Source organism: Ctenocephalides felis, unplaced genomic scaffold (assembly GCF_003426905.1).
Source record: "Ctenocephalides felis isolate EL2017-DRISC unplaced genomic scaffold, ASM342690v1 CF-g0.4_SCAFFOLD_03571, whole genome shotgun sequence".
In the NCBI taxonomy this organism is placed as follows: domain Eukaryota; kingdom Metazoa; phylum Arthropoda; class Insecta; order Siphonaptera; family Pulicidae; genus Ctenocephalides; species Ctenocephalides felis.
This window is the reverse complement of record NW_020539725.1, coordinates 52,489,863-52,504,239: the sequence shown is the minus strand read 5'-3', so window position 1 is coordinate 52,504,239 and position 14,377 is coordinate 52,489,863. Positions and strand designations below refer to the sequence as shown.

General features: G+C 29.5%; 1 protein-coding gene across 1 annotated transcript in view; it reads left to right on the top strand.

Moving 5' to 3' along the window:
• Window positions 1-950: 950 nt before the first annotated feature.
• Window positions 951-14,377, top strand: part of LOC113386234 (hamartin-like) — a 56,809-nt gene continuing 43,382 nt past the window's right edge. Inside the window, exons 1-24 of the mRNA XM_026624026.1 lie at window positions 951-1,177; window positions 1,246-1,363; window positions 1,442-1,577; window positions 1,975-2,087; window positions 2,158-2,224; window positions 2,362-2,481; window positions 2,550-2,623; window positions 2,766-2,899; window positions 2,963-3,024; window positions 3,187-3,285; window positions 3,357-3,491; window positions 3,554-3,699; window positions 3,835-3,913; window positions 3,981-4,030; window positions 4,247-4,322; window positions 4,399-4,482; window positions 4,545-4,636; window positions 4,711-4,811; window positions 4,967-5,115; window positions 5,188-5,662; window positions 5,791-6,035; window positions 6,226-6,391; window positions 6,900-7,057; window positions 7,201-7,479. Of these exons, the coding sequence (XP_026479811.1) occupies window positions 1,084-1,177; window positions 1,246-1,363; window positions 1,442-1,577; window positions 1,975-2,087; window positions 2,158-2,224; window positions 2,362-2,481; window positions 2,550-2,623; window positions 2,766-2,899; window positions 2,963-3,024; window positions 3,187-3,285; window positions 3,357-3,491; window positions 3,554-3,699; window positions 3,835-3,913; window positions 3,981-4,030; window positions 4,247-4,322; window positions 4,399-4,482; window positions 4,545-4,636; window positions 4,711-4,811; window positions 4,967-5,115; window positions 5,188-5,662; window positions 5,791-6,035; window positions 6,226-6,391; window positions 6,900-7,057; window positions 7,201-7,479 (3,252 nt within the window). The 5' untranslated portion in view covers window positions 951-1,083. The remainder of the gene's footprint in view (window positions 1,178-1,245; window positions 1,364-1,441; window positions 1,578-1,974; window positions 2,088-2,157; window positions 2,225-2,361; window positions 2,482-2,549; window positions 2,624-2,765; window positions 2,900-2,962; window positions 3,025-3,186; window positions 3,286-3,356; window positions 3,492-3,553; window positions 3,700-3,834; window positions 3,914-3,980; window positions 4,031-4,246; window positions 4,323-4,398; window positions 4,483-4,544; window positions 4,637-4,710; window positions 4,812-4,966; window positions 5,116-5,187; window positions 5,663-5,790; window positions 6,036-6,225; window positions 6,392-6,899; window positions 7,058-7,200; window positions 7,480-14,377) is intronic.

Below are 14,377 nucleotides of genomic sequence, written 5' to 3'. Positions count from 1 at the left end.
CAAGTATGTAAGCAGATTATGTATTATACATAGTTCATGGAATAAACACAAGTGTGTAGAATTTTAGTTCACATTTTAGACAAAAATCTTGAACAGTTTTTTAAAATTCAAAATCTGTTCAAAAGCTATCAGATGAAAATGAGCTCAAAAAGCTCAGATTAAGCTGATTTTTTTTATTATAAATAAAATATTATAAATAAATAAGATTGATAAAAACGAGTGAAACTTTGCATGAGGCTATGGTTTATTGCCTTATGTGATAATCTAAAATATTATGAGCCTTTGACAAATGGTTCAATTATAAAAATTCACCAAAGAGGCCGTCTATTAATCATGCAATGTTTAAAAGAGGGGTAGGCAAGGGGTCTAACCAAAAATCTGTAAACAGCACGAGAAATAGGATGGGTCTAGTAAAATATTACGTTTATGTAAAATATTACGTGTTCCTAAATTTTAAAAAACAATCCAAAATTTTCCAAAAAAAATCTAAAATTTTACTTTTTTTTTCTTAGGTACCAAAAACACACGTGATTTTAAGTGAGGGAGGTGGTTAAATCTAAATATCACCAAGAAGAGGTGTCCGAAAATTTTTAAAAAGCGATTATGTGATTAATGGAGACCCCAAAGTTTGGAATAATGGAGCAATGTCTAAATTTCAAAATTTATCATCATAATTTTGAAAGTGCCTTTATCTCTCTCTTAGTATTTTTTATCTCGATTATTAACATATTCGGAATGGTTATGCCACTTCTTATAAGACAAAATGCCACTTACACCTTTTTAATATTACTTATTATTATAATTTTTTGTATTTCCCGCATTTTCTGCAAATCCACATTTTTCTGTTATTCTATTTACCATAGTATAGTTTCCACTCTCATTTAACTCGTATCTGTTCCCTACGACCGTTCTGCAATTTGACAGCTTTGGCCATATGTGTTTCTGGATTAGCAAAAGTCATATTAGGTGTATTAACCTTAAATGTGATATTTTTATTATAATTTCTTAGATTTTACAACAATGTAGTGGCTATAACAAAGGAAACAAAAGTTTCTATTAATTTGTTACACAAAACATCTCGTTATGGAGATGGAAGAATTATTTAATTCCTTAGAATCAGATAATCTCCAAGTGGTAGAAGATGTCAAGAAGCAGTTTGCAGATTATTTTAATAAAAGTATGTTCATTTATTATCAGTAACAAATATTGTATAATGTGCATATTTTATTCATATATCTTTTACAGCAAAAGAATCATGGCTAGTTACATTTTTGATAGATTATTATTTGCAAACAAATTCTGTAAGAGTTGTAGATGTTTTGTTAAAAGTACAGTCTCCTCATGATAGATTTATTTTCGATCGGTGAGTGTGTAATTTTTTAATTTTAAAAAGCTTAATGTATATTTCGAACTGGTTTATAATATTTGAATTGGTTTGCAGAATTTTAGATTTGATTAAAAGTTCTAATAAACAGAAAGGATTAGATATCTTAGGAATTATTGTTCGACGTCAACCAACATGGCTCTATCATATTATGCAACATAATTTGTTCAAAGAAACTCTGAAATTACTTAAGGTAAATTATTTTAATAATGTATCTAGCTAATATAACATAATTCTTAAAACACTAAATATTATCTGTTTTAAAATGAGATTTGAAGTCATACTAACTGCAATATTTTTATATTATCCGTAACACATTCTTATTTAGAATGATGTTTATTTAGCTAATGTTAATATGACTTTTATTGCTATTTAGTTTTTTTAGATGGATATTTAGGTTTTATGTTAATATGACTTTTATTGCTAATCATGAATTTCATTCTATGTATCAAATTATATTGTATAGCATTGTATTATGTATTACTACTGTTTGAAATTATTCTTATTATTGATAGAGTTGCTTAGCTTTTTCTATCATTGTATCATTTTACAATCAGATTATTTATTTCCAAACTACTTGAAATTTTAAGGTGGAGACCGATATTGTGCCATTTATGAGTGCTCTTCTGTGCATAATAGCTTTATTACCCATGGTTCCTTCTTTGATATCACCTTTTCTTATGGATATATTTGAAGTATTCAGGTAATATCTAATTTCATGTTTACTGAAATCATTAACATAAGATTTTGGCTGAATTTTGTTATTTTTGCAGTCGTTTGGCAGCATGGAAGGGAAATAATACAACTAAATTGCCAGAAGATCAGCTTATACATTTGCAGGTAAAAATGTTTGCTACTAGTTCTGCTTTATACTAAATGATAATTTTAATTTAATACTTTTTATATAATTTCTTTATTCATAAAAACAAGAATCAACTATACAGTTTACATTAATTCTAATTTCATTATTCTATTAGGTTGGTTTGTATGCTCTTTTTCATCGACTTTATGGAATGTTTCCATGCAATTTTGTATCATATTTGAAAAACAAATATAGCAGTCGGGATCAAAGTGTAATTTTTGGCCATACTATTAAGGTAATCAATTATTAATAAATATAAATACATTCATATACAAATATTTCATGTATAAATAATATTTTCAGCCATTATTAGAGACTGTAAAAATGCACCCTTTGCTTATTACCACCAGCAAGGAAAGAGAAACCGATAATTCACGGTTAGATATTCATGATTTAAGTTTTAATCCCAAATTTGTAATAACAATTTATGAAATATTTCATTTCAAGTTGTATAACTTAAAATATGATATATTAAAAAATATTTTGTATTATTTTTATTATTTTGAATATGGTTTTTAGATGGAAAAATATGGAAGTTCATGATGTAGTAGTTGAATGTTCTCGAGTAATGTTAGAAAATATTGAAAGACCTGATAACCAAGAATATATTGGATCTAATTCAAAACATATTGATTGTTCTTCAATAAATTTTGGTAAAAGAATTATATCTTAACAGATTTGCAAGTGTTATTGTTATACTGTTGATTTTATTTTAGAAAACTCGAATTTATCAAGAAGCCATATCATCACTAGTCAAGATTTCCATGCTTCAAAAATGGTGGGTAACTTCAAAGATTTTTTTTTGTATTATAATTAATATCTGTTATTTTACTATCACTCTGCATCCAAATTTTGTATATAAATTATTTTGGAACATAATTTGGAATAAGATAATTTTGTTAACTGTTTCATTGGATAAATTCTTTACATTTATACATAGGTTGATCGCATATCTGAAAACAAAGAATTTTGGAGTCCAAGTTTCACATGCCCTCCTACAACGCCACCTCAGACACCCACTCCTGTTCCTAATACACACGTAAGTTTAGTGATTCCAATTATCTCAAAAATCCTAAATATTCAGAAAAATACATAGTATTTTTATTATAGAGTTATACACCAAATATAACACCTTCATTGATGGCATCAAACATCAACACAAATCTTTTAAAAAATGATGGGCAAGAAGGAGCATCTCCACCAGAGGCTGCAATAGAAGCTACTCCTGAAAGCACACCACTAAGGGTTAGCTAAAGTTATGATAAACATAAATGATTTACTCAAACTATATTAAATTTATTCTATAGGATATGCGCATTAGGCCAATACCTCCAAGTTCTACAGTTGCAAGAGCTTTAAACACTAAGTTACTAACATCAAGTGTTAATGCTAACCAATCTTTAAATTCATCTCAACCATCCAGTCCAATGAGAAAGGATCCTTCATTATTCAGGTATTAAAATATAAAATGCACATGTAATGGATAATATATATTTACGGACCATTTTGTGCTTATGCATATTTTAGAATGCATTACACATATATAATTAATCACTATTTGTGTTTAGACATGTATTTATATTTTTAGGTATCCTGATCCTACAGATATAGAAACTTCATCAACATCTTTCCAAAAGTTAACTCGTGTCATATCAGACAGATCTCAAGTGAGTGTCTCATATTTCATAGAATCAAATATTCTATTCTTCAAAATAATTTCTTTTTCTTTTTCAGTCACAGTTAGAAAATAATGCAAGTTTATTCAGATATACAAATCCTACTAGGTAAATATTGCTTTGATTTTTTAAAATTAAGTGTGAATTATAATTAAACAGAATTTTTTCTCCAAATTAGATTTGTTAGCATTTTTACTTGATTTTGGAATCTTCTCAATTGAAATTCTATTGTAATTATTTTTTAACACAAAAATAATTAATAGTCATTACTTCCTTATAAGTTTTGAATAATATCTCATTTGTATTTTCAAATCTCTAATTTAGTCCTATGCGAGTTTCATCACATTCAGATGCCTTTCACAATAACATCACAACTTCTGATGCTGCCCAAAATACTTCGGTAAATATTAAATCACATTCTATTATTGATGAATTGCATTTTTGTTTTATTGTTTACTGAAATAAATATTTTTCAGGAGTTCTCAGTAGACAATTTAGATTTCTCTAATATGTCAGAAAAAGATACTATTAATAATTCTGGGGAAAATGACCTGACTGAGGTAAATTATAATCTTTTTTATAGAACAAACTTAGATTTTCAATTCTGTTGTTTATTTCTTAGGAGAATGTAAATCAAGAAGATCAGTTTGTTGACTGTATACCTGCTTCTTGTACGACTTGCACTTCTGGAGGATTGCATGTTCCAAATTCACGGTATATTAATTATTCTGGCTTTCATTCTTCAATTTTGCTCAATATTTATTTTATAATGTTAATAAACATTTTAGATCTATGAAGAATTTTGCTGAACATATCAAGAGATTACGATTTTATAGTCAATGTAATAATGATAATATCTCAGGAGGTTATTACAAAGGTTTTAGTGCAGGTATAATATTTCATTGATATAAATATGAAGTCTACAAATCAATTAAATTTAATTATTTGCTTTTAGTTTTTGTGTAATTTTTGTGGATTTTTTAAATATATAATACTTAATCCATATATAATTATTTGGAGATCACATTATATAATATTTTTTAGGCTCTAGTCCTGCCGATTCATCTGTTATTTTACCAAAAAGCAAACGTTTGCGAAGAACTGCATCTTGTCCAAATTTTGTGCGCAAAACTGCAACTCATTTAGATATTGTCAAGGTTCCTAAGATAGAAGAAGTAGTTGATGCACCGGAGGTTATTAAATTGACAATTATTTAAAAATAATACAGTTTCTAAATTTGTCTACAATTTTTTTCCTGCTTTTAGGAGAAAGAAGTGAAAAAGGAAGAATCACAAAAACCAATAGTTGCTCGTTCTGTCCAAAATAATTCTACACAAACAGTATCATTCTGGCCACAGCCATTTGAACTTCTTTACATTGGGTTATTCCCCTTTGGTGATAATTGTTCAAGCAAACGGAATAGTGCTAAAGATACCATAAAACAATCACCTACTGATCTGCTGGACCAATACATACAATGCTGTATTAATAGACAAAAATCCCACGGATCTGATGATAGGTATAATGAAAATGCTGAGATCAGGTCTTTACGGGAACAGTTACAATTGTTGCACATAGAACTGCAATTTGAGAGGCATCGTAGAGAATTACATGCAGATCGTAACAGACGTCTGCTAGGAAAATGTCGCGATAACCGGGCATTAGAAGAATCAAATGCCGCACTCAAGGAACGGTTGCAGCTGTTTGAAAATGATATTCAAAAGTTAAACCAAGAACTTGGTATGTAATATTATTTAATATTCTTAGAAATACCATCTTGCCTTAAGGCCACCGGAAATTAAAAATCAAATTAAAACATACCAAGTATTTTTTTTTTTAATATTATATAAGTTTCATTTTTATTTCAGATAAAAAACGTGCAATATTCACAAACCAGGAGAGGGAGTGGAAGGCTATTAACCATAGTTGGCGCGAAAAGTATAACACCCTTATGGAGGAAAATGCGATGATGCGGGCAGCTTCCGATGCCTTAAAACAACAATTAGCTCAACAGGCTGATGAACTTTCGAAAACAACATCCGAGTTGCAAGAAGCTAGAGCTATGCTGTTTGATCAAACCCAAGAAATTAGAGAAGCTAGACATCAAGCTGAGGTTTATACATTTTGATATTTATCATTTGAAAGTTTTACTCGAACTACATTCGGACATAACTGCGTTTCTTTCTTTGACTATCATGTGTCTGGTTAGAGCCCGAGCCTTGTTTGGGTTTAAAATTTTCGTGATAATTTTAGCAATGTATTTTTTTATTAACTGATTTTATTCCTAATTTTTTTTCCCTTAGATTGGAGCAAAGTATCGGAATCAGTTGCACCAAATGCATTCAGAGCTTTTATTAATGGGAGAATTGCAATCTAGATATAAGGATAAATTAGCTGAACTACCATGGTTGAGAGCACGAGATGAAGAACTCGAAATTCTGCATTCTACATACCGCGATGAAATTATGAGTAAGTTTAGAACTTAAAAAGAAATTTTTATGTTTATATCTTCTATTTCATGTTTATGTTTATTCTTCTATTTCATTCTCCTGATCACGTCAATGTCAGGAATGTTGGATAGTTATTTAATAAAAATAAGCTCTAGTATAAATGTGTTTTAAGATATTCTTGTTTACAAAATTAGATGTCACGATATTCTGTGTTTTAAATCCCTCTTTCCAAAACCAACTCGTTAAGCTACATTCAGATTGAAAACGTTAAAATTCTTCTAAATTATATAAACTTTAAAAATTATAATAAATTTGTATAGTATTTATGAGCCAATTTCAAATCAAATTGATTTAGATGCAAAATGCTGCTTCTTATTACAACCATTTACTCTTCTTTAAATTTCAATTCATCTTATTTTTACTTAAACTTACATTCCAGTTGATTTCCTCATTCTTCTTAAAGTTTTCATTATTATTTATTTCATTCATGACCAAATAAATTTTAAATAAATTTAAATTTTTTTCAGGTATGCAGCAAACATTAGAAATGAAATCAAATGCTCTGGAAGCTACTAGATTGAGAGTAACTGAACTCGAGAATACTCTTGCTAAGCGAGATTCTAATTTCAGTGAACAGAAACGATTGCTGAAAATTGTTAAAGAAAAATATCAAGTACAGCTTGATGTAAGTTAGACAAATAGTTTTTTTTTCTGTATTTGAATATTATTGACTACAGCTTGTGCAAAATTTGCATAAACAAGTAGATTTCTTCCAATATGCTTCTATATTTTCTAGTTTTTGTGATTATGTGATTGATTTTCTTGTAGGCTGTTGAGAGCAAATATGCAGCACAGAAATCTATAAACCAGCGTATGGAGGAACAGTTACTAGAACTTTATCGAAGTGAGAACTCGGCTCCAATTTCGCCCGATGGCTCGTGCAAAGGTGCTGGTGATCGCTCAGGTCCTATTGTTGGATCCTGGGACCTGTGGCCTGGATCTTCTTCTCCTTTGTCAGCTTCACTGGCCAGCAGCGAAGGAATGATGAGCAGCGCTACAACCGCCTCTGGACTGGCCGGACGTGCAGAAGATATTAAGAACTTGCAGGTTTGCATTTTATTAAACTTAAAAGAAAGCTTGCATTGTATAACTCTATCATATTTTTTTATCTGCTATTTTCAAATTGTAGTTATTACAATATAAATCATATATGAAACATAAGTACCTTTGCAACAAGGATAAAGTATATTTATGAAACTAATTTTTGCAACTATGTTATAGGGTTTTATTTGTTGCAGGTTATTGTAGACCAACCAGAACAGATGATAGGATCAGAGCTTATAGAACAAAATTTACTGCCTAATGAAAACAGAGATATTGACTGATATGAAATTGAGATTTGGTATTTATTCTATTGCATTGTTGTATCTAAGCTTATTAGATTTATATTGTTGTTTCAATAAAAATATATAATACAAATATACATGTGCATGTTTTTTTAAGTTTTTTTCCAATTACATAGTTAAAATGAAAAATTGGAAACTATTAAATTTCTCGTTAAATACGAAGAAATTTGTGGTATTAATTCAACAATTCGAATCAACTGAAATTAAAAATATGCAACTATACCAGCATAAAAGACCTTCTTTATTGTTTATTTTCTATTTGTATATAGAGGAACACTATAATTTGCTTTGTATTTGTATACTATATATTTATATAAGTATAAATACTTATTCATTTAATAAGTGTTCAGCAGATTCGAACCTCGAACTCCAACTCTTCTTCGATGATAATACAAAACAAATCAGCAAAAATTTTCGTCGACGATTTCGGGAACACGGTTCAACCGATTTCAATTACTCAAAAAACATTCGATTCCTATTGATAAGGAGACGTGCTGATTAGTTTTTGGCGAAGGCAGGTCTAGCCGTTCCGAAGATATGGGGCCAAAAGCGGTTAACTCAGTTTTTAAGAGAGCGGAGCGTCTGATTTTAATAATTCAACATTTTATTGTATTGACAAGATGAAGTACTGATTAAAATTGTGGGCAGACAGGTCTAGCGGTTTCGGAAATCTAGTAAAAAAAAAGTGCGAATTGGCGGTCAAAAATGATCATTAGACATAGGCACATCAAATTATCAGATATTTTATGGAGATTTCAATAATACGTTTAAATTTTCTTTACATTTCTATGGGTTCCGTAACATCGTTTGTCTGTTAGACGGCGACGCAGCGCTCACGCGTTTCTATGCAGCTAAAGCAGTACGATTGCTTTGAAAAAAGATCAAAATTTTCAAAATAATTCAAAACAAAGCAAACATTTTTGCTAAAATTTACAATTTCTGCAGAAACCTAATTTTTTCAAAGTTAAAAAAAAATATAATATTTTTTAAAACAAATAATTTTTGGTACGGGAAGTTTCAGGATTTTTTCTTAAGGTACGATGCCATACATGCACCACTAGTTTCATTATGTAATAATAGTTCGATAAATAAATAAATAAAAAAAAAAATAGTTCGAAGTTATTATGAAAGTGTCGTTCTTATGTTAGCGCTTCAGTTAATGCCCGGCATTACTAGTGATTTTTGATACGGGTCAGAATATCGTCAAAATGCAATATCATTTTAAAAACTTTTATAAGAATTTTGTGGTGCATTCGATGTGTAAAATTGTGTACAAAATGTGTAAAATAATGGCGATTTAATTGTGTAAACATACGTGCAACAAACAATTTGACTGGACGCCATGGTACCCAAAATGTTCAAGGTAGGTCAAAACGCTACTACTTTTTTACTGATGCTGATTCATTTGGTAAAAGAAATCTGTTCACACACATACATTTTCTAAATTTGGTCTCATTCGATTCAGAATGGCTTGAAACGTCGAGAAAACATAAAATTAGCGAATCAAATTTTTTATGAAAACAAACTTCTTCGGGAAGTTAATTATAATATGTCTTTTTCCAAATGTTTGTATACAAAAATCAGTGATTTTGAGGATATCTGTAAATTATTGAATTAAACCTTTGAAAGATTACCAAGCATTTAAAATATATATTACATAGCATCAGTTTAATATAAAATGAATATGGAGTGCATCCATCTTTTAAGACACGTGTTGCCAATAGCCTGCCACTACCCTCTGGTCAGTCTTGTATGGTTCTTATAAGAATATGGTTGAATGTATTGGATGTGTAAAAAAATTGTTTAATTTAGTGATATACTTTATTGTGTAAAAACACGTGCTAAAAACAATTTGACAGGACGCCATGGAACCCCCAAAATGTTCAAGGTAGGTCAAAACGCTGCTACTATTTTACTAATGCTGATGTGATCATGTCGTTATTTGATAATGTACTAAGAATGATACTACACAAAGCCTATAACGTTTTGGTAAATTATAATCTGCCTTCTTCCAAATGTCTGTATACAGAAATCAGAGATTTAGAGAATATATGTATAAATTATTGTATTAAACCTCTGGAAGGTTACTAAGCAATAAACTTTTTCAATTACACTATATAATTAGAATGAATATATTCAGTGCTGGATTTACAGTAGGGGCTACTGCCCAAGGCGGCAAATTTTCGGGGGCTGCAAAATTTGGATAGTGAGAAAAAAATTCTATACCATATAATTAACTTATTTTTTTAATAACATTTTTTATTTCAAGAAATATAATTAATAAAACATTATACAAATGCAATGCAAAATTTGGCAATTTGGCTAATATAAGGATACGTAAATGAGTTGAAAGTTTAAAAAAAATATGTTCTTCAGATCTCGAGTCCTTTTAAGACTTTAAAACTTTTAAAATTAAATTAGTGAAGCGTGGCATTGTGCCTTACGGCAAGTTACTGAAACTTTTTGTACTAAAAATTACATTATATAAAAAGCTTTAAAATTTTTGAAAATTGAATTTAAAAAAGCTTTTTTTATATTTCGATTTTTTTGTAAATTATTAATTTTTATGTATTTATTAAAATTAAATTTTATTAGCATGATTCGATTTCTATTGATAGCGAGACGTGCTGATTAGTTATTCACCAAGGCAGGTCCAAAAATAATAATTCAGTTTTTGAAAAATGGAACGTCCAATATCATTAAAAGAAATATACATGTATAGACAAAACGGAGAACTGATTAAATTTGTGGGAGGCAGGTCTAGCGGTTTCGATAATCCAATAAAAAAATTGAAAAAGAAACATTTGGCGGTCAATATGATCATTAAACATATGCACATCAAAATATCATATATTTTAATAATAAGTATAAATTTTGTTTACATTTTACTATGGGTTCTGTTCTTTTGTTCTTGTATCATTATTTATTCGTTATATGCGAGGCGACGCTTACGCGCTTCTTTTTTGTCTCTATAGCTGAATAAAGCAGGCGATCGCCTTATTCTTAAAAAAATTCTTTTATTTTGCCTTGAATATATTAAAAGCATCAGTTCAATGAAAAATGCATATGGAGTGCAAGAATATTTTGAGTGATTAATACCATCGAGGGGGCGCTTCTTTTCAGACGCGTTTTGCCAATAGTCTTTCATTACCCTCTGGTCAGTCTTGTATGGTTCTTATAAGAAAATGGTTGAATATATTCGATGTGTAAAAAATTGTGTAATTTATAAGTTATTATTATAGTGATATACTTTATGTGTGTAAAAACACGTGCTAAAAACAATTGACAGGACGCACTGGACCCAGATGTTCAAGGTACGTCGAACCGCTATTTATAATGACACTGACATAATAAAAGTTGATTTATAAAAATGAAGTGACGCAATGACACAAATTTTACTTCATCTGTCAATTTCAAAATTCTGACTAAAAATACTAATTACTGAATTGAACTTATGAAAGATTACCCGACAGTAACCTTTTGGATTTTTATAGATATTATAATTGAAATATGTATTATATATCAATTTGAACAAATATAGTATAAATAATTATATACAGTACTTGTCAGGGTTTTGAAATCCGTCAAGGCGGCGCTTTCTTTTCAGACATTTGTTGCCAGAATTGTATGCTTTTCTATTGTAGTGTGATGTTTTTTATATACTTTTCTTCACCACCACTGAACACCATTGTTATTAAAATGATTTTGAAAAAGCATCACTATCGCTAAAAAAATACATTTCTCCATACCGTTGGTTAATTAATTCATCATTCACTGCACACATATTATAACAGTAATTACTTATGTCATCATTTCATTTTAATTCGCACGAATTAATTATTTTATATACTTTATTATTTTTTTCATTTATCTTTATTACCATATTACTGTTATTTTAATATCCGATGTTATAATTTACTTATTATTGTGAATTACAACTGTAACTCATAGAATACCAACCATAGAAAGCCAAAATATTTTTACTCATACCGCCCGTAGAATTTTTTTTGCGCTTTTTGTTGGCAGGACTTTTTGTTGGATAGTTTGCAATACGCCTGATTTCACTCCATTAACTGATTTAATAACTAGTTAAATATTAATTAATAAATAAATAATTAATTAATCCACATCAGTTCCACACTAATTCCATAATCCAGAGGTTTCAAACAGTTGAATGCTGAAACTTTTCTACCGTGATTTGAATTTTTCAAAACCATTTGAACTAGTGGGGTGTATGGCATCGTGCCTTACGGCAAATTGCTGGAACTTCCCATACCGTGTTCTAAGAATATTGAATGTTTTCAAATAGATTATTATAAATATTGTAACATTGTCTAATATTTATAAAATTATATAAACTGAATTGCAAAGTTGAAATTATTTGTTTAAGGTATATTAGAACTATAGTCAGAATTAAAAATAAAATCTGAATTATTTTTGATATACAAAATTTTTTTTTTCCAAAATCAATTATTTTGTTAAGGCAAGCAGAAAGTTCTTTGAATCGTTTAAATCGGACGCTTAGTTCTTTCAAAAACTGCCATTTTTTACACATTTAGCTCCGTATCTTTGAAATGGCTGGGCCTGCCTTTGCCAAAAACTAAAAAACATTTCTCCCAAACATTTATAATTGAATGTTTTTAGATCATTCAAATCGGATGTTCCGTTCTCTCAAAAACTCGATTTCTATTTTCTGCACTCTTTGGTCTTTATCTCCGTAACTGCTGGACCTGCCTTTGCCAAAAACTAATCATCACATCTCCCTATCAATAGGAAATCGAATGTTTTTTGAATGATTCAAATCGGTTGATCCGTGCGTCGAAAAACGTGACTGGAAATTTGTATCCATACATACACACACATCCATCTTTTCTGAGGTATGCCAAAATGTTCAGAAACCTTCAAAACGTCCAATTTTGATTTTCGGCCCATTACAATAACTTATCCTACGGGAAGTTAAAAAAAATCGAATTTTGAGAATTTTGAAATAGTTAGACAGTAGTCTAACGCTCAAACATTATAAATCTTTGTACAAAACCCATAGAAATGCAAATAAAATTTGTAGTTATTATTAAATCGTTAAAATAAAAATAATTTAATATACCAATTTCGACCGATAAATTGGCATTTTTTACTTTTTACATTGGATCACCGAAACAGCTGGTCCTGCCTTCCCAATTTTGTTTTTCATTTGTTCGTCCATACAAGTAAATCATTCAAATCGGGCGTTCGTTCTTTTAAAAACCCATTACTATTTTTGGCACTTTCGCCTGGTATCTTTGAAATGGTTGGACCATCGTCGACGAAAATTTGTATCCGACACATACACACACACCACACACACACATACGCACACACACATACGCACACACATACACACACACATACATCCATTTTTCTAGGGTATGCCAAAATATTCAGAAACTTTGAAACGTAAAGATATATAAAAATTTTCATTTTCGATTTTCTTGCGATTACTATAACTTGCCCTGCTCGGAAGTTAAAAAGTATTAGTCTAATTAAATAATCATTTTGTCATATTATGTTTATAGCTTTTCTCGTAATATTGCTTTCTAGTGGAAACTTTTCAAGGACAAAAAAACATTTACATTTAGCTCGTGTACAAGTATTATTTTTCTACTATATCAATTCTGTGATTAAAAACAATGTAAATGTTAATAAAATTGGGATGCTTATAAAAGTCGATCTGTTGTTACATAAATTCGTTCTGCATGTTTTGCACTGAATTGAAGAAAATTCGGCTTTTCCTAAGTAGTCATTTATTCTTTTACAATCATATAATCGACAACACAAGTTCGAAGTATTCTGGTACCATCTAAAAAAATTAAAGAGAATGTTGAAAGTAACTCACAAGTTATAAATGCTTCCTTAACATCTATTATAAATCGATAAAGTGTGAACCAGTATAAGTTAAAAAATTATATTAGGATAACTCCTACTTCAATTTGATATTTGGAATAGAACTATATATAGTGTAAATGTGTTTAATTATTTACTGTTCATTTAATACTTACGAATATTATCGGTGGCTATTAATTTTACACATTGAAATGGTGCTCCGTCCCTGGTGTGCAAAGATTCATCAAAGTTTGCTGGCAAAAATCTGCTTAAAGAATTATTATTTTTACTGCTTTCTTGCGGAAGTTTTCCGCATTCCACTACTTCAATATCTTTCTTGGAACTTAAAGTTTCAGTGCAGGCTGGGTTAGTTCCTAGGTTGCATCTATAACATTTTAAAGATGACCCTAAAAAGATTATGTTTAATCAATGAGTTTCTTATATTTTGGAATGAGAGGAATCCAATTTGATCATGATATCATGCCAAATTAAAACACATCAGTATATCAGAGGACAAGACATTTTCTTTAATGACTTCTGATCACCTTTGGTATCATAATTAACTTCCCGTAGGGTAAGTTATAGTAATCGCAAAAAAATCGAAAATGAAAATTTTTTATATATATATATAGTTTCAAAAGTTTCTGAATATTTTGGCATACCTTAGAAAAAAAGAGACGTGTGTGTATGTGATGGAGCACGGATCAACCGATTTGAATAATTCAAAAAACATTTTACTT